The sequence below is a fragment of the Mesocricetus auratus genome, unplaced genomic scaffold (genome assembly GCF_017639785.1).
Source record: "Mesocricetus auratus isolate SY011 unplaced genomic scaffold, BCM_Maur_2.0 Super-Scaffold_100010, whole genome shotgun sequence".
Taxonomy (NCBI): Eukaryota; Metazoa; Chordata; class Mammalia; order Rodentia; family Cricetidae; genus Mesocricetus; species Mesocricetus auratus.
Window position 1 is genome coordinate 24,181,975 of NW_024429194.1, and position 26,665 is coordinate 24,208,639.

Consider the following 26,665-nt stretch of genomic DNA (forward strand, 5'->3'; position numbering starts at 1 on the left):
TCGGTTCCCAGGACCACAGAGACGCAGGTGGTAACAAGTTATTGTTGCTAAGTTTTCATTCTGATCAGGTAAAATGACAAAACCCGCCATGTGTGTGGAAATGTAGAAGTACATGTGGCGTCTGTAGACACTGACAAAAAGTTGCTTCCATTGCAGAAAGAAAATTAACTGTAGAGGATATAATCTGTCCAGGAACCTCTCGTGTGTGTGTGTGTGTGTGTGTGTGTGTGTGTGTGTGTGTGTGTGTGTGTGTGTGTGTGACCTCTCCAGGACAGGCACAGAAGACAATCAGACATTTAGGTTTCTGAGGTCAACTGTGGCTCCTCCAGGCAATGTGAATGCAGGAAGTGTACCCGTGGAGGACAGGGCATTAGCAAGACAGTCTCTGCCTCTGAGTGCTGATTGCAAGGAGGTATGTGGGGAAGAAAAAAAAATCTTACCAAGAGAAAACTGATGGTCACACATGGCAGAGAGCAGAACAGTGTTCAGACCACTCCCAAGGTCTTTCTGGGAGTTGAATTTACAGGAGGCAGCTGGGCTTTGGGAGTAATGACTCATGGGAGAATCTTACCTTATTCCCAATGTTCAGGAAAGGGCAGCAGCTAGGAGAGGTTTGCAGAGGCAGGAGCAACGCAAAGGCAGTATCACGTTGTCCTCTTTCTCTATAGGATCTCACTGGCATCTGTGGGATCCCTAGGACTTGGGGTGACTGGGGACACTGAAGTCCTTGGGGCTTCCATGATAATGAGATCTAATCCTTGCAGGCTAGGATGCAAGCAGCACGGGGTGCCTCATCAACCTGCAACTGGAAGACTGCAAAGATCTGATGGAGACCTGGAGACCCAGGGATGGGGAAATGGAATCGGAGCTGCAACTGACCTATGGGAAGTGTAGTTGCCCTGCAGACCAGAGCAGGTCTCCGCTGCCTGAGAATGGAGACACTGATAAGGCTGTGTCGGCAGAGCTGTACACGGTGAGGAGTCATCGCTGGAGACAGACTTGGTGCCACAGAGCACTAGGCTTCACAGGTCTCACCTCCACTCTCGGCATACTCCAGTGGTGTGTGAAACTTCCTGCTAAGTAGCTAGTGCTGTGTCTAAGTGTTGATAAAGGAACAAAACCCAAAGACAGGTCTATACCCCAAATGTTAGGGGTGGGGAGACACCATGAAGTGGTGGAATGCCTGATGTGGAGACGAGGAAGGGTGGCATGACTCGATCATCAACTGCACAGAGGGACAAGACACGGGGAAGCTGTATGGCTGGTACATTAACTCCTGAGTGGGAAAAAGAGTGTGACTTTACTGTTTCCTGTCCAGTCTTCAATAAAATGTGTGCATGTGTCTCTTGATGGGACTCTCCACAGTGACATCATGTGATTGCCTACAGGACATCACGAGGCAGTTTCTCCAAAATTTTATTTTAATTTAAATTACAGGGCCAGCCAGATATCTGATAAGAAATTCACTTTTCCTCAGGAGAAAGGAAACACTTCCATGTCATTAACAATTGTATACATCTCCCACTTTTTTTTAAGGGTTAAAAAAAAATCACATTAAGTAACTGCCTTAAGTAAAATTAAACCTTTATAACATCAAAGAAACCACACCCAGGATAATCGTTTTGGTAATAGGAACCTAGTAAATGATCACACATCAAATGCAACTTTTCAATTTTGAATGTTTTCACATTGTTTTGTTTAAAAACAGTCCGGAAGTCTCTGCCTCCAGCTCCCGACGCACTGGTGACACAAATTTCTCTGACCCAGCGCACTTGTCTTCACCCCAGGACTCTAGCACTACTTCATGTTTGCCCAGGTGGGAGCTGTTTGCTGTCTGAGGCTCTAAGAGTTAGCTTGGCAAGGAGACCCCTTTCCACCTGCTGTAGTGACTGCTGTCCCACTAAACCCTGACTCACAGCATTGGGTGGCAAGGATGGGTCAGTTCAGCCAAGTCACCTCCTGCTGAGGGTCTCCTGGTTCAGGAGACTGAATGTTTTCCCTGTTTCCAGGGAACATGAATTCTCCCTCTGCTCCCCCTCACTCTCAAACAACCCCCAGTGGAAAGGGCCTTGGAGACTCTACTGTAGACTGCCATTTAAATGAAATAGAAGACACCTGTATCCTCTGGAGTGGTTTTTCTGGCTTGTGTTTCTTGAAGGAAACCTTAAAACCTGCTCAAACAACAAGGGAGGCTCCTTTTACTGGCCAATGAGTCATTCAGTTAGTAAGAGAGGCTAGCAAAGAATAATTATGTCAATTTTTAAGTCATCTACAGCCATGCTGAATTGGATGGGGCAAACTCTGATTTTAAGTTGTTAGTTTGTGATCTGTGTGTCATTGAGACAAAGAACAGACACCATTCTAGTAACTTTATGTAGATACAGTCTAGGAGATATTGTTCTGCTGTGGTCACAGTCACAAAAAGTGGTGCAAAATCAGTTGCTTTATAAATACTGATAATTTGCAGCATTAAGGAAAACGACATTAAAAACAATTAATCTCCCCAGGGGACATCTAGGACTAGGGCTCTTCTTTTCATAAGAGAAGCCAAAGTTTTAATTACTCAGTTTCCCAACTACTGTGCTGGGTATCACTTACTCTAAGAAACAAAGGTACTCTACAGAGGCCCTGACCCACAAAGAATCAAGAATCAGCATTATTAGCATAATCTGTGTCATTCATAGATATGGCAATTTTAGGACTCATTTTAAACGAATAAGGCCAATATTCTGCAAGTCCATGTGGCGAACTGAGTTCCAGGTCTGTAGTTTCACCTACCAATGGCGCCCCATTGGATAACTGAACACAAGGGATTGCTTCTTTTTCTTTTAGTGCTGTGATCCTTAAATGTTAAAATCAGCATTTTCATGTGATCTCAAGTATTTCAATTACATATGAGCATTTTTTTTTTTGCAAAACTCAGGTAATAGTTACATACTACTACAATAACATTCCTCTGCTGTACAAATTAAACGATTTAAAAGAAATGAGCATTCTAAGAATTATATACAAAAGAAACCTGTAAGCAGTGTTGAAATGAAACGTAAGGTGTCTGCTAGCTCTACTGTTTTAAAATACCTTCAAAAGTAAAATTAACAAATACCCTTCAACACATCCAGGTTCACAAGTCTCAAGAAAATCAAATGTCAGAAAGTTCTAGAAAGCTGTGAAAAGCATATATACACTTTCCTTATGACCTTACGAAGCGCCACACTTGAGAAGTTGCTAAGTTTCAGTATCAATTTATTTGCACGTCAACTTTATCCTCCCCAAAGCTCACTCTGGATACAGTTCCCCTCTGATCTCCAAAAACTCCCTGTACACGCCACGTTCCTTTGGTGACGGTGGATGATCTGGCTCTGGGATGCAAGTGTACCCATGCCATACTGCAGAGATCTGCAAAGAGCAGTGCCGATGTACAGGTATCAGCTGATGTCATCAACGTCTTCTCCCTAGATAGACCACTCTCATCGTACATTTGCCTTCATGAACCCAGCCATGTTCAGAACTCCTGTAGCAAATGGAGTCTGTGGGTTCTGAAATGACACAGAGATCAAGGGAAAGACCACGTGCGCTCTAATGTGCAAGCAGCAGCTACATTCTCCAACCTGGACTGAAAAACAAAAAGGTAAAATGAAAACCGTTCACTTAACAGCAGATTAGCAGTAATGTTCCTCATGAATCGGTAAGAGTGCCTGACGCTGAGTAGCTAACAGCAAGTGCTGAAGTTGGATGGGATATCGTAGGTGTTTATTGGAAATTAGGCTTCTTGCTGAGCTGGTCTCTTCAAATCCCTGATCTGTTTGACTAAATAGGTCTTCTCATCATTGAATTGCTCGTCCTCCGTCCTGTCGTTCTGAAACTTGCTGAGGAACTCAATGAGCTTGGTCTGGTTCTTGAGGAGGATGTCTAGGATGGGCTGTGTCTTGTTGGGGTTGGCCACAAACACCTGCATAAGAGAAAACCATGTAGGTCAGAGAAGCAGTCAACGTCCACCCAGCAAGCTCCTGGGCAGATAGGACCCTCACCTGGGCAGGTGACTGGTTTTTGCTTTAGAGGAGCTTATTTTTTACATGCTATGGAGAAATAACAATGGTTACATGCTTTAGCACAAAGACGGCCAAGCTCATTCTGCCAGCTCTGAAACAGAGTAGTTAGGACTAAATACTGGCTGCCCCCCACAGCCCCCAAAACCACACTAAGCACTACAAAATACTTTTGACTCTGCCCCGGCCCTCACTTCCTCACTTAATCCGCGGCCGATAGACTGCCAATCAGAGGCCAGCCTAGATGGGGTGGGCGGGGGAGGACAGCAAGGGAGCTGCTGTCTCTGAAGAACCTTGTGTACACACTGAAGATAACGAGGCTCCTCTCTGACTGTGCTTTCTTATTCTCAAGTCCAAATGGTCCACCCATTTCCAGGTCCCTACTTTCGTTCAAACATGCTGACTGAACCGAGTACCACATGGGTTACCGAAACCAGGCAGTGTTAGTAACCGTAATGAAGTTTGAGGAAAGCACTGTTTGTCAGTGCAGCCCACCTTGAACACGTGGAAGGCCTCAAACTGGATGTTTCGGCTCTTGTCTCGGAGGAGGTTCATCATTAACTTGAGGTTCTCAGGTTTACTGATGTACTTCGTCATAATCGTGAAGTTGTGTCTATCTAACAGGAGTTCACCGAGAAGCTGAGAACACATTTAGACCATGACATTATTATTAAGACTTCAAGCCATTAACAAACAAACAACAACCCATCTTATAGTCATTTTGAGACCAGAGACTGATTTGAAAAAACAGTAACAAAAATGAAAATGAACAACACACTACCCAAGAAAGTGGTCAGAAAAAAGGGTACTAGGAATTTTTGTTCATTAATCTTAACTAAGTACCCCCCCCCCAGTTTTAAATTCTATTTGGCAGGGCTTTCCAAGATGAAGCGTGTTGTCTCCTAACACACGCCCAGGTTTTCACATTCTCACACCTGCCACACAAAGCGGTATGTTCAGCGGAGGTTCCTCAAGACAATCCTGACTGTTAAGGAGCCACAACAGCGAGCTGAAACCATTTCTGCCGTTTCCATGCTTCCCCGATATACCATATAAACGCACAATGTGCAAATGGCTACTGCTCAGTTCAGGTTTTCCTCCAAGTTGCTTTCATCCTGAGCTCTAGCTGAGGTCCAGTGTGTCAGCTACGTGCATGTTAGGAACAGGCATCAGCACCACCCTCACCCTTGTGGACAACAAGGCAGACAGTAAGGGCATGTTCTGTGACAGCCTGCCTGGGTTCAGATAAGTAACTGTGAGTGCTACTTGCCTTCTTTGTGAGTTAGTTTCACCATGTATGTATACAATGAGGTCGACATGGTACTGACCTCTGGAGAATACAGTGAGGAACTCAAGTGAGCATATGGGAACATAAGCACAGAACTGTGCCTGATAAATGCTGGGCCCCAGTTGAGCTCTAGTATTTGACATTTCTAGGTAAATAGCTTCTCATCATACAAAAGACAAACACCAAAAACCAAGACTCAAAACCTGTGGGGCTGCAGACCTGGCTCAGTGGTTAAGTAAGAACCCTTGCTCTTCTTGCAGAGGTTCCTTTCACCCAGGAGGGCTGCTCATGACTGCAACCGAAGCTCTGAAGGATTTCACATGCTCTCCTGGCCTCCTCCAGCACCCACACTCATATCCCTGCCCCCAATCTATTCTACCTGGGATTCATGACGAATTTATACAACTTATGCTTTAGGCCAGCAAGATGGCTCACTGGGTAAAGGCGCACATCAAGTCTGACAGCCTGAATTCAGTCCCCAGGACCCATGTGGTGGAAGGAGACACCTGACTCCCCTAACCTGTTCTCTAACCTCAATATACACCCATTCCCCATATAAAATAAGTGCCATGTAATCATTCTTTTCTTTTCTCCCTAAGACAGGGTTTCTCTGTGTAACAGTCCTGGAACTCACTCTGTAGCCCAGGCTGGCCTCGGACTCAGATTTTCCTGCCTCTGCCTCCTGAGTTCTGCGATTAAAGGCGTGCACCAGCAATATAGTAATTTTCATAAAAACTAACTTCAGGCCTCATATCACTCTGAAGCATATGATTACTAATTTTCAAGAAAAGAAGTAGCCTGCCTGTGTTCTAGGAAGACTCCCAAGTGTGTGCTAAGGGTGCGGCTCTCAGTGCTCATCTCTATTAGAGAACTAAAGGCACTCTGAAGAAAGGCTGGCTTAGCTGAGTTACTCAAGAGATGACTGTGAACTCAAATCATCTGGACACTGTTTTACCCAGGGATATAAAGTTGTGGCCAGAAGGGAAGGAATGGTGTCTCATCAATACAAAGTCAGGTACTTTTGAGGAATTCTGAGCAAAGTGGAATTTAAAATACATCCAGTAAAACATTTAAATGCTATTCTAAATCCTTGCGACTCCACCTCCAGTTCCTGTAGAAGTATTTCCTGACAGAACTGAATGTGTTGTTACATATTTAATAACCACCACAGGGACATACAGGGGCCAGCAGTTGTTCTGTAAAAGGTCAGATAACACACATTTTAAACTTTGTAGGCCATATGGTCTCTGTGACAACCACTCAAATCTGCTGTTACAGTTTCAAACAGCCAAAGATGATACATAAATGTCTTATATTCCTTTATTTACAAAACCAATCAGCTGGATTCCAGGCTGCAGTTTGCCAGCTGCATGTGTGTGGTTTACACGCATGCTCATGTGTATAGGCATATGGATGGGGGGGGGGGGCTGTGCGTGTGTGTGCTCATGTTTTTAGGCTGAAGATCAAATACCTGTCTCTTCCTTAGCCACTTTCCCACTTGACATATTGAGGCAGAATGTCTTTCTTGAACCTAGAGTTTGCTGGTTTAGTGTAGTTAGCTTGATCCTAGGATCCTGTCTCCACCACCCAAGGACAGGTTGACTGCCACAGCTGCCCAGCATTCATGTGGGTGCTGGGGATCTGACTCCAATCCTCATGTTTGCATAGCAAGTACTTGGCCCACTGAGCTATATCCCCAACATTTGTTCTAGACTTTCATTCTTACATTTAGCATGTTTAAGGTTCAAATGAGGTTGTCCATATCATGTGTTGATATAAGCAGGCAAAGCTATGGCATTTCAGTTTCACTGCTCACATGTTGGCCCCCAACCCTGCCAATCTATATACACGGTATACACCCACAATGCTTTATCTAGTTGGCATGAATCCATTTAAAGGTATCTTTTTGCAAGGCATGATGGTTCATGCTTGTCACTTCACTGGGAAGTTCAGACAGGATGATGCAAGGTCAGTTTTAGATAGATAGCAGGACCCTGTCTCAAAACCAAAATTGAAACCAAAACCAACAAAAATTTCTTTTCTTTTCTTTGGGGTTTTTCAAGGTAGGGTTCCATAGCCTTGGCTGTCCTGAACTCAGAGAGATCTACTTGTCTCTGAGTCTGAAGTGCAAGACTCATGCCACCATTGGTCAGCCCAATAAAAACTTTAATCTTTATAAAAACATTTCAGAATCTAAAACATTGCAGTTAGGAAATGAAAGTATTCTTCCGTCTCCTGTTATCTTCTCTTTTGATGTCTCTACCTTACACATGGGAATTTACACCATACAGACCACTAATAAACCCCAAACTCGTGGGCATTTACTCCATACAGGTCACTAACAAACCCCCAATTCTGCAAAACTATCTACGTCCAAATCACAAATGTATTTTCTCCTAAAGTCTACAACCAACATCAGCATGTGCCCGCCTGATTCTCCAAATTCAAGGTGCATATATACGATGAAGAGAAATGAATGACATGAGAAGGATAATTTGCCATACCTTCAGTGACTGTCGCTTTGTCACGTAATTTTCTGAATGAAGTAACTTCTCATATTCACTGAAAAACTGAGAGCAGAAAACATATATCAGGGTTAAGGAAAAGGAGGCTAGATAACATTATAAAGTTCAATGGCCGACTCTGAACAACAACAAAGGCCTGTGTTCTCTCGCTGACAATGGTGTCAAACCTTCCTTCCTCTGTGACCCTCTGGTGATGTCACCAGCCACCTCTATGCAGGAAGCTCCTGGAACTGGTCCCCTTCAGGCTACAGCCAGATCCAAGTCCCCCTCTGTACCACAAATCATCTGCCTAAAGCATTAACACCTTCTCACAGTTTTCATACTAATTTCTTGGTGTTAGACTAGAAAATTCCTATTTATTTTATATACAGGAACTCAATTTGTCTAAACAACAAAGAGAAAAATGAACCTACTCTTTTAAGGTATAAAGCAAGGAGAGAAAATAAAGTTGAGTGGAGAAACTCAGTACTGTGTTATGTAGAGAGAGGTCTTGAAAGGTGAGAACCAGGTTCAAATGTCAAGGGAGGGAGAAACATTGCTTAGAAATGGGAATGGGAAAAGCTATTTCTGGAAGAAATATAAGGAAGTCATCACTTGAGAAACTTGGATAGTACAAAGCTGCAAATCAGAGTTGCTAAGAGCCCACCAGGTCTTCAAAGTGGTACCTCTAACAAGAACATGTCACCAGGGTAGGAGTCATGAAAGTCAACCCATGCCAGGCAATCTGACTCCCCTTCAAGAATGTCAATAGATAATTCTGAGCAACTAGTACACATCTTTTGATCTTTTAATTAATTGTTCCCCATGTTTTAGTCATTTAAAGAAAAATCGTGTACTTTTCGTTAGGACTTCGCATTCCTTTTCCCTCAGATCTGACCACACTTTACACATTTCTGTTAGCTGCCCCATCCACATCTTTCTAAAATCTTGTTAGGTGATATCACATCCACAAAGAGTATGTAGGAAACTATTTTACTTATGCATTAAAACAGACTTCATTGCCTAGAGTAAATTTCTTTAAATAAAGTAGCCTGTGTGGGAGGCTTTAAATTAAGATACCCACACATTAGAAAGTTCGAGGTCTTGTGGCAATAAAATAGGTAACAATTACTAACTGCTTGCTATGTTTTAGCCCTATCTCTATGAGCTTTAGCACCAGAAGGCCACACTCTTTTTTTTTGAGACAGGGTTTCTCTGTATTGTTTTGGAGCCTGTCCTGGAACTCGCTCGGTAGACCATATTGGTAAACAGATGCTACACCGAGGTTAAAGCAGTCACAAAGAGTGAAGAAAGCAGTTGCCTTTGGTCTATCAGCAATTGAAATCAGATCCATGCAGTTGGACGTAACAGCAGTGTTCTCAGGCTTCCTGATGCTGTAGCCCTTTAATACAGTTCCTCATGTGGTGACCTCCAACCATACAATTATTTTGTTGCTATTTCATAACTGTAATTTTCCCGCTGTTATGAATCATAATGTAAATATATGACATGCAGGATATGTGGCAGCCTACAGATTGAGACACACTGTGATAAAGCCTGTGAGGCCCTCAAACCAAACACACACAAAAGGAAATACCCATGCCCAAATACGCATGGCAGGAATAAAGTGCTGTCAATGTTTAAGTCATTTACTGAGCTATGCTGTGATGCTGCTGGGAGAGGGGAAGACAAGCAAGCAGAAGGGACCCATGAGGAACCACACATTCTGTCTCTAAAAACCTTACAGTGCAGAACAGGAAAGCAAATGACAAACAATCAACAATATGTAAGACAAAGATTTAAATTACTTGTAGAAGAGTTAAAAAAAAACACAAGGCGAGTTTCGTGGAATAGACAGGAAGTTTAAGTGGACATTTATTCTAAGTTCTCTAAATATGCTTATCGGGTCTTGGCCAGTGTGTAAGGAACTACTGCGGCAGTGAGAAGCCTTCCAGAGGAGGCAGAGGAGTTGGCGTCACACACATGCACTGCAACCCCAGAGTAGCTGTGCGGCTGAGGGGCAGTGCTCATCCCAGCAGCTGGGATCACCGACAGCTCTCTGGAGGTCACGGGGCTGGGTCTGACTGACACTGACAGGGTGGGAAGCAAAGTATGGGAGGATGCTGAGAGCCCAACCAGTAAGTGCCTTGGCCATGGGCCCAAGGGGTAAGCAGTGTGGCAGGAGCAAAGCTGCAGTCCTGCCCACTCTAGGCCAGCGCTGCTCAGATCCCATCTGCTGCTGTCTCTTTCTGTTTGTATGTAGCAACCCACGAAAAAGGACGTAAAAAAAAAAAGTCAGACTAAATTCTCTTTGCATCTTAGATTGTCATTCAGGAACAAGAACGACCATTTCCCTCTTCTAAAATAAGAAAACATGCAAAAGGCAGTGTATGAATCAAGATCAAAATTTGCTTCAGACTAGTACTCCATGTTGTCTCAGTAAATAAGTAATTATAGCGCCATTTGCAAATACCATAGGGTCAAATATTCTGATATATATATATATAACTTACCTTAAACCTCCATTTAAGTTAATTTCATTTCTGTTTAAAAAGAGTTATAAATTTTCCTTAAAATATTTCACATACTTACTCTATCATAATGCTGTTCCAAAAATTCTGCACTGAGCAATTTATGTCTTGTGAGTAAATCCTGGGAAAAGAAAAAGATGTATTTTTACAGTGGTTCTCCATTAACGTTTTCTTAGGAAGAAAATTCTAAAATATTCTATGTCAAACTGCCTGTTAAATATTAGCAGACAGTACTTAGTATCCCATTATGAATCTTACTCAGGACCATAAAGCTAGCCATGAAACAACCTTGGTCTCCCTGAGTCAGAACTATTCATACTTCATTATGGTTTTCTAGAGCTGGCTGGAGGGTGACACTGGCCCTGGGTCTTGCATATGGACAGCACTCCAGCTTGAGTTCCTTTGTGGAGATGCACTGGGGCTCCTAATCTGTAGAGGTGATCTGCCGCTCACCCTAACTCCTGATAACCTCTCTTCACAGAGGCTTCCTGTGTGTCCAGCCATCTGCTCCTGACCCCAAACTTGAACTTGGCATTACTTGCTCAGAAAACCTCTTCTGACTGGTCACAGTTGTGACTCTACATTTGCTTGTGGGATTATTCAGTAAAGCCTCCCTTTCATTAGACTGTCTCTTCCATAAACACAAGGATCACACTGACTTTTACAAGCGTTGAGTTTCTGGCGCCTAAGCACACCCAGTTATAGCAAGGGCTTAGTATTAAATAAATCAATGAATGAACCAGGAAAATCAGAAGACATGTTTGGGAAAGTGTGACATTAAAAGTTCTTCACAGATTTCCCTTTCCTCTCCTGCCCCCTTCTTCTGTTCTTTCAAGACAGGGTTTCTCTGTGAAACAGTTCTGGCTGTCCTGGAACTTACTCTGTAGACCAGGCTGGCCTCAAACTCACAGAGATCTGCCTGCCTCTGCCTCCTGAGTGCTGGGATTAAAGGTGTGCGACGCGGCTCGCAGTATGCTTTTTAAGAAGGATTCTAACCCACCCCAAAGACCTACAGCTGTTCAAACTGCTAGACAGGGTTTGGGATAACTTCCTTATGTAAATAGGGATGTTTGGGAAACTGCTACTTTTTCCCAAGTCTCCTGTGAAAATTAAGAGGGTAAAATTAAACAATTGAGTTTCAGCATCTTTGGAGATGAGGAAGTCACTTTACAGAAACCCTCAGTACACATCTGCTGGTCAGCCTGATTTTACACAGGGGACCTCCATTTGGCAGATTATACTGTCACAGGTAGAAAGGAAAGAGGTAACGTGTTCACTATTTTAGCAAGTACCAATGGTTGCAACGCAGAAAAGAACACAATGGCTTCAAAGGGAGGAGTCAATGGAGAAGGCATCTAAGCCTGCTTGTCAACGAGCATTTCCCACCCTTTAGCCTGCTACCATGCTTGGTTAAAGGCTGGTATCCTTGTGGGTAGGTACCACAGGGACAGGGCTTAAATATATGAGCCACTGATGAATCCTCAGACCTCAGAACAATGCCTAAAACAAGTCAGGCACTCAGAAACTGGATGGATGGATGGATGGATGGATGGATGGATGGATGGATGGATGGATGGATGGTTAATGTGTACACAGTGTGTGCCACTTCTCACTTTTTTGTGTGTGGCTGAATCACTCTTGTGGGCAATCTGAGTAAGTGTAGTCAAAGCCCACTGTTCTCTGGTCACATCTAAGAGATGCTGACTCTCTAACTGATTCTGGAGTCTCAGAACAGGACAGTACAAAGTATTTGCTCTAAGATGCAAAGGTCAATGATGTAAAGAGGAGCAAGAGGTCCACAAAAGGACCACTATACCATCATCTGGGAACTCAGACTGTGGCCAATCTGGCAGTATAACAGCATGAAAGCTCTCTGTGAAGACACCCAGGGCCTGGGATGGCAGCAGATTTGTTGGAATTGAGTACTTGCCAAGAGGCAGCGAATAGTACACTGGGAAAGGAAGAGACGGGGTCTTTGGCAGTACTTGCGTCTCCTGGAACAAGGAAGGAACCTTAAACTGGGGTAAGAGTAGGTGGTAGCCAAAGTGACGGGTAAAGGACAAGTAGTCAGAGTAGGGCAGTGACTTAGGAAACTTGGTCTGATCTGAGGTAGACAGAAGGGAGAAAAAAGGATCTGACACACATACCAGAATTCCCTGGTACAACTGGGGAAGGGCTGTATGGACTGTTTACATTGTGTCTGAAATCTAGCAGAGAAAGCAGCCAACTTTTAAGGTGGGCTAAACCACAAAGTGTCCCTCAATTCCAGGCAGCAGGTCAAAGATGATCCGGGGGCTCCTGAAGAATATTGCTACCTCCAGAATGGGGGCTTATTTCCACAGAGCCCCAAGTCACACTTACTGCTTGACCATGTCCAAGAACAGGGAGCTCAATTCTACCTGTACAGTTCATCCCTTGGAGGGCACGGGTCATAGTTCTCTGAGCTAGAATTAACCCTGTCCCCATGTTACTTTCAGAAACTGCTGGACTGGGCACTTTCTAGAAGACCCCGCTTCAAATACAAGCAGTCTCATGCTGGGTCCCCATTCCTTTAGCCTAACAGTCATCTACTTGTCTAAACACACCTGGAAACAACGTGGAAAAACACATTTATATGCTGTCACCTGAAAATAAGACAATGGACTGCTCTTGATGTCATTCACCTGTGGTCACATTGAGCTCTGGGGATGCCATCACATTGCCCTATTTTATTGGACATATTCAGAATTTTTTTTAAAGCGGGTTCTGCAGTCTACCCAATTGGGTTCAAATTCTAGCCTCCACACTTAATGCCGGACTATGACCATATTCAGGTTCAGTTTTCTCACAAAGATGATAATAATCCCAAATAATGGTAATTATAGTCTAGCAATAACCGTACTGGGTAACTATTTCACTGAGTAGTGACTGTTACTATTATGCTTTACCTCTCTGGGCAAGGAATGAGAATGTATTTTGTGCTTGCTTGGCACTGCTTTTAAATGTTTCATTTAATATAATATTGAAACAGCATATTTTTATTCACAGTTCTAAATCTTTGACTTGTGTAAACTTTGTCTCTGGTAATACTGTGTCTGTACTCTTTGGACCCTAGGCTGGAGGAGAACAACAACTGTCATTCACTATTACACTTTACTTCCCCATTCTGTATTTATAATTTAGATACTCAAGTTATCTGCATTTAGCCTCATTCTGTTCTATAATGGCTTCTCAAGGTCTTCAGCAATCTTAGTATCCAATTCTTGGCCAGCATTTACATACTTGACGAATATAACTAGTCACCTTTTAGTCATTAATAAAAAAGTTCGGCTGAGCTGGATGGGAGAACCTATAGACATCTGCAACAGAACTCATCCTCAGTGGTGGCACTATCAATAATGTGGATAGACATTTGCTCAATTAGTTGTGAGTGCACCTCCCTTGACTCCTTGAGGACACATTCAGGGCTGGTAACTACCCAGCATGCATGCCCTCAAACTCTCACTTAACAGCAACTTGCTTGCTGTACACACTATGGCAGTGATATGTACTTGTGGACTTGTATCTTACCTAACTTTTAAGTAGCAGACACATCCTTAGCACTCCTGACCTGGGGGCACTTAGGATTAGCAGACCAAACTCTCTCTTAGTGAGTCACGCATGCTTACAAACCGTCTCTCCAGAAACACTCTCTAGACCTGTCACAGGCATAATCTCAAGCTCCAGGCTCTGCTGGGTTTTCTGAGGGAATCTATGCTCTTTTTATTCTGCAAAATGACAAATATCTGTCTCTTTTATCCCTCCAAACAAACCTCAGTCACTAGCAGGTATTTAACCATCTGTTTGCTAGCTCAGTACTCGTTCAAGCTCTGGATCCTCCACCCCTTTAGAAAGGGTGGTTTTACTGTGAAGACACAGCACCTGCTCCACAAACTGCACGTGTCTGGAAACTGTAGAGTATGTTTTCTCAAAAGACAACATGCAGAAAGTTACCTCTGCAGTGGGATGCCAGGCAACAGGAAAGGAAAGGAGGAACCCTGCTCACTTCTCATGGGCACCTTTGCTGTCCCTGAGGGTGGTCCTCTTGCTCTGACAAGAATTTCCATTAGGAAATAAAGTAGCTTGGACCTGTCTGGTACTTAGCCAGTCTGAGATTAGATGGTAGGTCTCTCTCTCTTGCACATATATAGTCTTGCCTATGTATGGGCCATACTCTGTTCACTATTGGGAGCCTCTCATGACACAGAAAGGGGAAAAAAGAAAATACAAGATTGCTGCTTCATTTATATACCATAAACAGAGCTTGCAACTAAAGAAACTGGTGGTCACACGTGCATTCAGGATATACAACTCCACAAGGAAGTAAGTGAGGCAGAGGGGATGGGGGGGGCAGGAGGGATGATCCTGCTCCTCTGCGGTGCCTTAGTTATGCTCTGCTGTGCAGAGGTGGGCATGTTAACAACAGTTTCTCCATACTGAATGTGGTTCTTGTATTTAATAGCATATATTCCAAAAGCATGGCCTCTGAGCAGAGGCCAATTACATCACTGTGCTTAGTGCTAAGCAAAGAATGCCCCATCACAAGAGAAAGCCTGGTTGTTGGGTAGGTATTCTGTATGTTATCTATGCCACACTAGAGGATAATTTAACAGAAAAGTACATTTTGATCTTAGGGCACTTTTGCTTTTCTGATAAGATTTGAGAATTTAACTTAGGCTGTTTTGTTTTTTTGTTTTGTGGTTTTGCTACAAATACCTAAAACATACAATGAATATAAAAATGCATCTTCTCTACTCCCACTAGAGGGCAGTCATGTATAGAGTAGCAGAGGGAGACAAAGACTGGGAAACTGCAAACCTGATCTGACTTGCAAGTGTGTTTAGAATTCAAATCTTTAAATGTTACCTTGAATGTAGCAAATGCATCTGAAGCTATATCAAATGTTGACATTTCAACATATCTGAAGAAATCATAAAACTGTTCCGACCATAAAATGATTTTTGCAAGTGGTTCATGTCTGATGCACTCTCTTAACATTATTCCACAATTAAGAGCTATTTCTGGAGATTCATACCTGTAAAAACAAAACAAATAAAAGCCATATATGATTGTTCTTTCAAAACAGCAAAAATGAGCATTTCAAACTTTCTCAACAGAAGTTTCACACACTCCTAAGTGACCACAGCAACTTACAAAAGGTATTTCTCTCAAGAGTACACATCAAGGTCACGTCATGTGGAACCTACAGCTGTACGCAGAGGTGGACAGCTGCCTTCAATTAAGAAAACCAGCTATGGCAGGGACCACAAAGAATAGAAGTTCTGTGTTTGAAAAGATCTAGAAGGAAGTGCCAGGGCCAACTATCCATGAGCTTAGCTTTTTTTTACCGTGTTCACAACCAAAAGAACCAAAAAATTGAACAGAAGAGTAATAGAGAATACCCTTTCCAGATTCAGGACTTCAGTATAAACATAGTATAAACACAGGTCCATCAAATATATAGCACTTCTACTCCACTGTTTCAACACTCACACCAGTACTTCCAGACTCTTGGAAACATGTAAATCCCATAAAGCTGTAAGCCTCTTTCTAAGGATTTATAGAGCATCTCCACCACAGAGAACCTGGAGACCCTCAGAGTACACAGGGGACCCCAGGACCCTGGAACCTTCTCACCAACTCTTCAAACACAGCCTTTTCCTCTTTCTCAGCTCCATCTCAGCATCTCTTCCCTTGTGGTCAGAAAGAAAACCTCACAGTGAGTAGGGGCCACCCCCTTCTCAGAGCACAGGCCTTTCACAGGCTGACACCTGCTCAGACAGGTTGCTCCCATCTTCCACACTGGCTCTATTTCTTGCCCACTGACAAGCTCCCACAGGGTTTTTTTTTGGCTGTTTCTTGGTAGTCAAACAACATTTCCCAATACTCTAGTGAAATAATTATTTGGCCAGCAGAGACTTCCTCTTAGCTAAAACAGGACTAAGATCCACTTGTGTAATGTTCTGATGGTGCTGATCTTTGCTCCTCTATCTTTTGTCTTTCTCTTTTTGGTTCTGGTGATCAAACCCAAATGCTGGGTAAATATTCTATCACTGGGCTACACCCTACCCAGCACTTTCCCTCTCTTAAAAAATAGGGAAGAAAAAACCCCTCCCAGTTCTCCCTTTAACCCCCCGGGTGGTTCCCCTTTCTTCCCGCTGAGGTCTTCCCCTGCTAAGGAGAGACAACAATCTCATGGGCCCCCCCACCATGACTGAGTTTCCTTCCCCCCCCATCCACCCTCTCAACTGTGGTTGGGTAGTTTTCAATATCTCTGACCGCTTCAAGCAAAGGTCTACATAAGCCAAACATATCTAACATAATAGCTTATCTCTACACTCAAAAGCAAGACCCAACTCCCCTGCCTGTACAGGCAGACATCTTAGCAGCAGATATCTGGTCTAACAGACTTTCCATGGTGGTGGAATGTTTTGTGCACATGCTGTCCATTATGTTGGCTACTAAGCCATTGGTGGCTACTGAGCATCTGAAATGTGGCTAGTGCAAATGAGGGATGGAATATCCTTAATTTAAAATTAAGTCACTACATACAAATGGTTAGAAACTATTAGACGATACAGCTCAAAAACTCCCCTTCTTCCTATCCTAGCTCCAAATCGTCAACTTTCAAGAACTTCCTATGTTTGGAAGCATCTGGGCCTTTTCATATTTCATATCGCTTAGTTTTACTTCCTTCTATCTGTTCCCACTGCTGTTAACTCATTAATAACTGCAAATGTGTTATAACCGGCATTTCTAGTTTAGAAGTTCAAAACTACAGCCAAAACAGACTTATGTCTAGCTTTTCCCTTATTAGATCTACTGCTCTGGGACAAACCATCTCCTGGCATAAAATGCTGCTGGTTACAAGGTATTCATTCCTGCCCTGGACCTTTACACCAATGATATGCCATCAGGACACTTTCTTCTGTCTAAGTAAGACCTCAGTTCCCCGAAACACTTATCATAAGATCCTTTTGTTTGTGTGTGTGTGTTTTTTGTTTTGTTTTGTTTGGGTTTTTGTTTTTTGTTTTTTTGAGACAGGGTTTCTCTGTGGCTTTGGAAGCTGCCTGGAACTTGTTCTTGTAGACCAGGCAGGTGTCTAAGTCACAGAGATCCGCCTGCCTCTGCCTCCTGAGTGCTGGGATTAAAGGCGTGCGCCACCACCGCCCGGCAGCTCCTTTCCTTTTACAGACCATTGCAAACTTACCCTCTGAAACCCTGCAGTCTTAACTTGTTGCCTAGCAGCACTACCTCTGTCCTTCCACTGTACATATGCTCATCAGACCCTCAACCAGAGCAGAATCGCACTCTGCCTCAGTAAGGGCATGGCACTCAGCATGTTGACTGCCTGTTATTTGATTTAAATGTCTGTTTACAAGATAGTTGATCACACTATTAATCTTGCTTATCTCTAATGACCAGGAGACTAGCAGGACAAGTGTTAAGGCAGTCTGGTACAAGTTTGGCAAGTTTTGATGGGAGTTTGTCAAGCTTGTCTCAATGACTAAACCATAAACCATCGAGTACAAGGCAAACAGTTATGCTGTACAACCTACTAACACTAGGTTAATGGAGATCATATTAGATTTTAAATAGCCAGTAAAATTCTACCGTTTCCGAATACAGGTCAATGCCAGTACTTCCCAATATGTACACTAGAATTATCAGCATAACCAGTCAACTACAGGTTATCTTCAAAGGTGGCTTACAGTGCTTCTTAAAGAATGCTACAGGTCAGACAGGAATCATATAAAATGAGTGAGGTAGCAGAAAGCAAAGAAGCCATCACAGGTTCTGCCAAAAGAACAAAGGAGTCAACCAAAGGAGCACACAGAGGCCTAAGATGGGACAGCTTAAATTACAAAAGTAGTAAGGTTTACAATGGATTAAAAACATGTCCGTGATGGTTAATATACTGACAGAAAACTCAAAAGGATAAGAATCAGCTAGGAGGCCAGCCTCTCAGTACACCGTGAGGAACAATCTAGACAAGGTCAGCCTCTGGGCATGCTTGTGAGGGAGTATCTTGACTATGCAAGAGGGGAAGACTGCCACTCCATGAGTGAGGCCTTCAGTCTTGGAACAAATAAAAAGGGGAAAGTGGGCCACACAGCAGCATCCATCACTTTCTGCTTCCTGACTATGGTGCAATGTGACAGCTGCTTCAGACTCCTTTCACTGTGGCTTCCCACTATACCCAACTGTGATTACAAAGTCAAACCCTTCCTTCCTTCCTTAAGTTGCTTTCATCAGGATTATTTTACTACAGCAACAGGAAAAGTAACTGATAAACACCCAATATCTGACTTAATAATAACAATGCTTAAACAATATATTCAATGCTTATCCAAGTTAGTGGCTAGCGCACCAATGAATTAAAATAATGGCACCGGCTTTCCCCATACAGATTCTATCTGGAGATAGCAAAGTTCATCATTGTGGAGAGGTCCTGCTTTGTGGAAGAAAAACATTTAATTAGAAGAAGCAATACCAAAATCCACAGTGAACTCTCATTTATTTATTTACTTACTTATTGACTGACTGATTGGAGGCAGGGACTTGTTATGTAGCACTGAATGGCATCAAACTCATGGAGATCTACCTGCCTCTGCCTCTGCCTCCCAAGTGTTATGATTAAGGTACCACACCTGCCCTAATACTTTTAAACTAGGATAATATCCCTGGTATATATAAAAATCATTAGGTGAAAGTTTGGTAGCAAACTTAATTTAAAATACATGACTAAAATAATTATTTTCAGAGACACCCAGTCTTACTATGGAGCTCAGGCTAGCCTATTAAACTTTCTATGCAGCACAACAAAATGACTGTGACCTTGGAGGAGCCTCCTGCCTCCTAAGTGATGGTATATACATGTGCCATCACACTCTACTAAAGTAGTTTTCTATAGAAGAAATGACCCAATTGCTTAATAAATTACATACATTTTTAGAAAATGAGGAGACTATTATAGATTAGTAGAAAGCTAAGAGTTTTATCTATAAAATTCAGTTTGTAGACACTGTTAAAAAATTTAAACACTCATTTTGTTAAAATCATTTTGTTAAAAGCTGGCACTGGATTGTACCAGGTGGGTAGAAGGTGCTGTGGTTGTTATAGCCTGCATGGTACACACACTGCATATTCACAATGGACATGGGTGAACAATGCAGTCAAACTGTGTGTAAGAAAGAATAAGGACCACAGCAAGCAGGAATGGCATCAGGTTAATGACTCTGATGAGGGGTGTTGGGCAGGGAGGTTTTGCTGTCCTTTCTTTATGGGGATGCTCAGTTCCCTATAGACTACAGTGGAAGGGATGAGAAGCCAAGTTCCAGCCTCAGGCTTTCCTTCTTGCCTCTGGCTGAGAATTCTGCTCTGACCACTCAGATGAGAGCTTTAAATATTAAACTATCCTACAAAAAAAAATCTTATTTTAACCGAGAGTGACAGCTTACACTTTTAATGTTTGCCAATTTACACATTTTAATAAACCTCTGGCTTCAATAACACAGTTCTAAGAACACCTAAATTTCAGGCTACTCACACAGCACATTTCCACAGGGACACTGGACTGATACAACAAAAGTTCTGTATAGCAACACATGAAGAAGCAACATGGATGGGTAGAATCAGAAAGGAGGAAGCAGGATGTTGGCATGTGACATGTCACTGACTCATGCTTTGTCTAAGCAAGTCTGAACTTGGGGGAAGTGTTAAACCACAGAGATACAAATCCACATGAGGTAAGCTGGAAAGCTATGGGGAGGGTAGCAAGCTGATTCACATCAGCAGTCATGCCAGTAACATGCTTGCCCGCTAGTTTAGCAGAACACTGCCAGCGCTGGCAAGCACTGCTGATTTACCTTGCTAGCCAGGAAGGCTCAGTGCTGAGAAAGAAGATCTTTTCATTTTTGTTAAACTTAGATCTTAGATTTTAAATTTTTGTTTCTGAAATGGACAACCACACACATCATGAATGCCTGCTACTCCAGGAGTAACTCCAGGAAATATACAGTACTGACCCCATAGTGCATGCTCTGCTGCATGAAGGTGAGGAGCACACATGCCCCACTAGGAGGCTCCCACTGCTGTGAGGCGTGCAGGTCAGGTGCAGAGGAGGCACCCTTGGACTCACAACTTGGCTTGGATTTCAATGGACTTTCAATCTTACAGGCAAAAATAAGGCTCTATCTCCTTCCTAAGGGTTCACAATTCACCCCATTTTAAGTATACATCTACAGGGCATGTTTGTGCTAGTTTAGCTTATAGGTCAAAACTTTAAAAGGGCAATATGATCAAGGGTTACAGAAAAATAAGATAAAAGTATAGAGAAAATCTTCCCATGTTCACCAGCCTGGTTATCTTTCCCCACCCAAACACTTTTTCCTTTTTATTTTCAACTAAGAATATAAACTTTATCACATTGTACATACCCTTTCAATAACATGAACAAAATATTCTGTTGGGTGCAGATGTATTCAACAGTAGGAGTTCTTGTACCAATTTGTCTTCTGAGAATATTGTTGAAAATTTGAGCCACGTCTTTTTTGCCCTATTAGGAATACAATCATTAAAATATTTACCTGTCTAAATATTAAAATGTCCATCCACCCTTCAATATAAAATCAAAGAGCCATTGTGTATTAGTTATGACTGAGTATCTGACTTTACAACATTTGTAGACATGAAAATTCTTATTTTATCTAGTTATAATCCCAAGTTTTTGGTTTTAATAGTGTACACTTTTAAAACATAAATTTATCAACGAAGTGGTAATCTCATCACAATTCACAAGTGTTTCACCACCACTAACGCTCAGAAGCACATTCACTTGGTATGGAAAGCAGATGCTGACAGCACACATACCACCTACAGGGATAGGAACCTACATAAGTGGATATTTCTGCTGTGAATAATACAGCGTGTACACTTTCTTTTACAGAAGTGGAAAGGGAGGAGATTTTACTCTCAGTGTAATGATGTCACAGAATTCTGGAAAAAGCCGAGCTTTAATAGCAAGCAAATAAACTCTATTATGTCACATAGGAAAAACTTAAAATATATTAATAACAAAAGCACTAAGTGTCACGATACTGTAGTTCAGGGATGAGAACTTTACAAACACCACTGCACAAAACAGACAGACCATCTATTGAAACTTAACAATCAGAAAGCTACCTAAGAAATTAATAAAGGAGAACTGGTCCCCAAGAGATGTTTTAGAACAGCCACTGTCACAAGGCTGAGAAAGCCCAGAGAGCACTGAAGCCCATGGACAGATCATCCTGAGACCTGTGTTGGCTCAGGTGCAATAATGGTAATTTCTCCAAATCAGTCCCATGGCACACACTTTAAAAAGAAAAAACAAACCAAATAAACCAAAAAAATCCTGATGCCTCTAAAGTCTCAAATGAATATTAAATTCAGTATTCAGTTTAGGGAACAAAATGGGTAGAGACAAAGGAGAAGGGTCAAATATCCTAAATGCACCCCTCACGTTACCAGAGAAAATAAACCGTTAGAATTTGATAAACTATTAAAAATACATAAAATCAAACATATCTTAGTTCTATCTTCTCTACAGCAAGACAAAAATGTTTATTTTTCTTTATTCTAAGGATTATTGAAGTAGCCACCCTTGCCTTTGTCAAACTATATTATATATCATCCTCCTTCCCACCCAAACCTGCACAGACATCTAGCGCTCATGACAGCCAGAGTGGTTACTTGTGATCATGTAGAGTTCACTGTATATATGCTTTTCAGGCTGGAATCAAGAGTCATTATCTTCATGAACTCACTATACACCTAACATGTCATGATCCAATTGCATAAGCTGAGGCAACAAAATGGGGGACAGGGGTAAGCAGGTCCCTAGAGAAAGCAAGCTGTGCCGCCTGCAGCTAGACCAAGATTAAATGGCCTGGTGGTTGTTCTGTTCCAGCAGAGGGGCCAACGGGTACAGACCCAATTACCAGAAACAAATCTTACACAAGTCAGAAATGCAGAACCGTGAATAAAATCTATTTCAACATTACATTAAATAAAAATTTAAAAGCAGTGCTGAGCAAGCAGAAAACACAAAATACATTATCACTGCACTAATGGACATTTTTAGGAGTTTCTAACATTCTACAACTTTCTTTATAATGCTTATTCCTTAACCCAAAGAAGAGCTGATATACAACCTAAATGAAAAGGCATCACAAACACCCAAGAAACTTCATACACAGTTGAAATGTGTGTACAAAGGTCAGGTGTCCCTGGATCAACAGGGATCTTAAAATGTCCCAAAGGACAGAATGTATGAGAGAGGACCATAACACATGTTCCTGAAGATTGAGAAACACATTTCTTACCTCAAAGTCAATGAGCTGTAAGTCAGCTACCAGAGTGCTAAGGAGTCCACTGTTGTACAGCTCTTGAGCCAGCTGGGCCACCGCTTCTGTCTGAGGTTCTTTTTCATTTGTGCCGTACAGAATTTCTTTCATGGCAACCAAATTTTTGGAAACTTCTTCTGTAGCCTGATTTTGGGAAGAAGGTGTAGAAGAAAAAAACAATTAATTTTAACAAACACATATATATCACATCTGTGTCAGCTACAATCTATTTTCTGTATTATTTACTCTCAGACCTGCGTGTGCAAGCGCCACCTCTGTGCGCAGGAGCTGGATACTGTGCATGTGTCCACAAGAGAGAGCAGCAAGACTCCTCAGGGAAAGGCGGCTTGTACTGAGTACAAACGGAAACCCAGCTAAAGTACAGTCGAGACAGGATGACAAGGCTGGGCTCCTCCTCTAGCTCAGAAAAGCACCATGGAAGAGGCATGTGAGATGGTGAGGTGGTGTGTGTGACTAACCACCAAGTGTCAGGGAGCATGAGCAGTACAAGGCAGACATGAAGGAAAGGGAAAAGTACAGGGTCTGTATATATTATAGTTTGGATCTGAAGCATCCCTCAAAAGACTCCTGGATGGAAAGCTTGGTTGCAGTTGGTAGGCTCTGGGGAAATGACTGGATCAGAAGGGCTCTAATCCCTTAAGTAGATCAACCAACCGATGCATTAATAAACTGATTATTGAGATATTATGGTCTAGTTGGGGTAAAAGGTTACTGGGAATGTGCCTTTTTCCTAGACCCCTCTTCTATTACTGTTTATGATTCCTGGCTACCACAAGGTAGACAGTTTTCCATCAGGGTCATGTTTCTGGCTTGCTTCAAGACTAAAAGCAATGGACTTTTGAAACTGTAAGCCTGAACGGGTTGTTTTTCTTTTTTTGTTTTTGTCAATCTTTTTTTTTTTTTTTTTTTTTTTTTTGGTTTTTCGAGACAGGGTTTCTCTGTATTGTTTTGGAGGCTGTCCTAGAACTCACTCGGTAGACCAGGCTGGCCTTGAACTCACAGAGATCCGCCTGCCTCTGCCTCCCGAGTGCTGGGATTAAAGGCGTGTGCCACCAACGCCCGGCTTGTTTTTGTCAATCTTATACAAGCAAGAATCATCTGGGTAGAAGGAATGTTAATTGAGAAAATGTCTCTATTACACGGCCCTTGAGGACATTTTCTTGATTAATGATGGATGTAGGCGGGCCCAGCCCACTGTGGGTAGAGACACTCTGGGTATATATACCTTTGCGTGGTATAAGAAAGCAAACTGAGGGCTGCAGAGATGGCTCAGGTTAAAAACATTGACTGCTTCTCCAGAGGTCCTGAGTTCAATTCTCAGCATCCACATGGTGGCTCACAACCATCTGTAATGAGATCTGGTGCCCTCTTCTGGTGTGCATGCACACATGCAGGCAAAACACTGTATACATAATAAATAAATCTTAAAAAAAAAAAAACAGCAAACAATGAGAGCAAGCCAGCCAGCAGCATCGCTCCATGGCCTCTGCTTGAGATTCTGCTGTGATTTCCCTTCATGATGGACTGTAAGCTGCAAGATGAAATAAAGTCTTTCCTCTCTAAGTCACAGGGCATCGAGCAGAACAAACACTCAAAATGGTTTACCTCAGTATTTACACAAAAGCAGCCTAGCCTATGTTCTGCTTTCATCTCACTCAAAAAAGCTTACCATCAAGCTCAGAGAGAAATATTAGAAATACAAGCAACAAAAAGAAATGATACTGATAATAGAATATAAAAAAAATCACTTTAACTACATGCCTCACATTCAAGAAAAACCAAGGATATTAAATAGAGCAACTGAATAACAGAAGACTTAGAAATAGAAGCTATGGGGGGGGCAGGGGAAAAAAAAAGAAAGGGAAGCTATAATATTTGAGGGTAAAACTAGGGTGGATATTAACAGCAAAGAAAAATGTTGCAAAGCTGAGTACTAATATCTATCCGAAAACCATGAAGGGTAAAGTAGAGGGGGACACATTTGAGAGCCTAAGGGTAACTTAGAGTAATAATATATAACTATAGTCCCCAAAGCAGCGGCAAAGGGCAGACAAAATATTGGAAAATGCAATGAATGAAAACAATTCCGAATTTGCCAGGTGTACACCTTTAATCCTAGCACTGGGGAGGTAGAGCCAGGCAGATGTCTGTGAGTTTGGAGACAAGGTGTCTCTACATAGTTTCAGGATAGTAAGGACTACATAGAGGGACCGTCTCAAAAAACCCTAAACAAACAAAAAATATAAATTTGATGAAAACTGCCAAAATAAATACTGATAAAAGGCAAATAAATCTCCAAGTATAAGAAATAGGGATAGCCGGGCGGTGGTGGTGCACGCCTTTAATCCCAGCACTCGGGAGGCAGAGGCAGGCGGATCTCTGTGAGTTCGAGACCAGCCTGGTCTACAGAGCGAGTTCCAGGACAGCCTCCAAAGCCACAGAGAAACCCTGTCTCAAAAAACCAAAACCAACCAAACAAACAAATACAAAATAGGGATAAGGTGTTTGGAGAGATGGCTCAGTAGTTAAGAGCACTGTCTACTCTTCCAGAGGACCCACACATGTTCTTACAACAGTCTGGTAACTCCAGTTATAGAGAATATGATGCCCTCCATATTATTATTTTGAAATTATTATGATTTTAAAGTTTGAATTCAGGTCAGATCACTTTATTTCTTCTCATAGTATCAGGTGTCTAAGAAAGGAGTAATAGCTGAAGGGCAAGTGTTTCATTTTGAGGTGATGAAATACTCTAGAACTAACTGTAGTTATGGTCACATATATCCATGATTAAACTAAAAGGAAGAGGAATTGTAACCTTAAAAGCATGAACTGCAATTAAGCTGTCTTTACACAAGAGGGGCAGGAACAAAGCAGAAAGCGTCTGAGTCAAAAACCCTTCCTTTTCAGAAGATGCACACTCTGTGATGGGGAGCCCATGACAATGGACCTACACCCACTACCTCTCAATGCTTACTTGTTCTATCTCTTGTTCTCGGATAGCCAATTCCCAGTGTTTACACATGACCAGCTTCCCCTTAACAGAACCAAGTAAGCTCTTCCTGGACACCACAAACTCCTCTCAGCTACATCTCACACATAATTAAGTCTCTCAAACATTTGTTCATGTGTGTCTCAATCCACATCTCTTGCCTTATTCACTGCTCATCCCAATCCCACACCTAATCCTTTGTTGCTTTTGGCTAACCCAACAGTGACTTACATGCCACTAAGAGCAATTGTCCGTCTTCATTACGCCTGGGCGCCTGAAGCATTTGTACTTGCTGTTTACTGCACCCTTCCCTATCCTAATTTTTACCTTCCCACTTCTCTAGTTGCTTCTTGGTCTCCTTTTCAGTTTGTCCTGCTTAACTAAATCTTTAAATATCAAGCATTCCACCAGGCCAGGTATGAATCCCTCCCTCCCTCCCTCCTTCCGTCATTCTCTAGTTTCTAAGTGATCTCATGCACACCCACTGCTTTAATTAACTCCTAGAGGCAGATGCCTCACAGATTCCTATCTTCTCCAGTTCTCCCAGGCTTTGCCATTTAGCAGTCTACACAACATGTCTCTATTTAGATGTCTTATGGTACAGTGCCTCCCTCAAACCCAACGTATCTAAAACAGAACTTATGTTGCTGCCCACTGTCTAGTATTCTTCCCTTGTCCTTTAATCAGGCACAATACAGGTGCTTCTGTACATGTCAGAAACTCAGGGTCATTATCAACACTTCCTTCTTCTGAACCAGCCCAATGGCTAAATCTCCAACTCTCCCAGATCCAGCCATCTGTTGTCTCCTGTCAGCATCAAGGTTTTATGATTCCTGCCAAAACTACTACATAGCCTACCCACTGACTTCCTTGCAGACT

The 26,665-nt window shown here is 42.4% G+C and overlaps 1 protein-coding gene across 1 annotated transcript in view; it reads right to left on the reverse strand.

Moving 5' to 3' along the window:
• Positions 1 to 1,399: 1,399 nt before the first annotated feature.
• Positions 1,400 to 26,665, reverse strand: part of Cab39 (calcium binding protein 39) — a 70,633-nt gene continuing 45,367 nt past the window's right edge. Inside the window, exons 3-9 of the mRNA XM_040753147.1 lie at positions 22,753 to 22,917; positions 20,827 to 20,945; positions 15,254 to 15,422; positions 10,431 to 10,490; positions 7,839 to 7,904; positions 4,542 to 4,685; positions 1,400 to 3,949 (exon numbers count right to left, since the gene is read on the reverse strand). Coding sequence (XP_040609081.1) covers positions 3,761 to 3,949; positions 4,542 to 4,685; positions 7,839 to 7,904; positions 10,431 to 10,490; positions 15,254 to 15,422; positions 20,827 to 20,945; positions 22,753 to 22,917 — 912 coding nt within the window. The 3' untranslated portion in view covers positions 1,400 to 3,760. The remainder of the gene's footprint in view (positions 3,950 to 4,541; positions 4,686 to 7,838; positions 7,905 to 10,430; positions 10,491 to 15,253; positions 15,423 to 20,826; positions 20,946 to 22,752; positions 22,918 to 26,665) is intronic.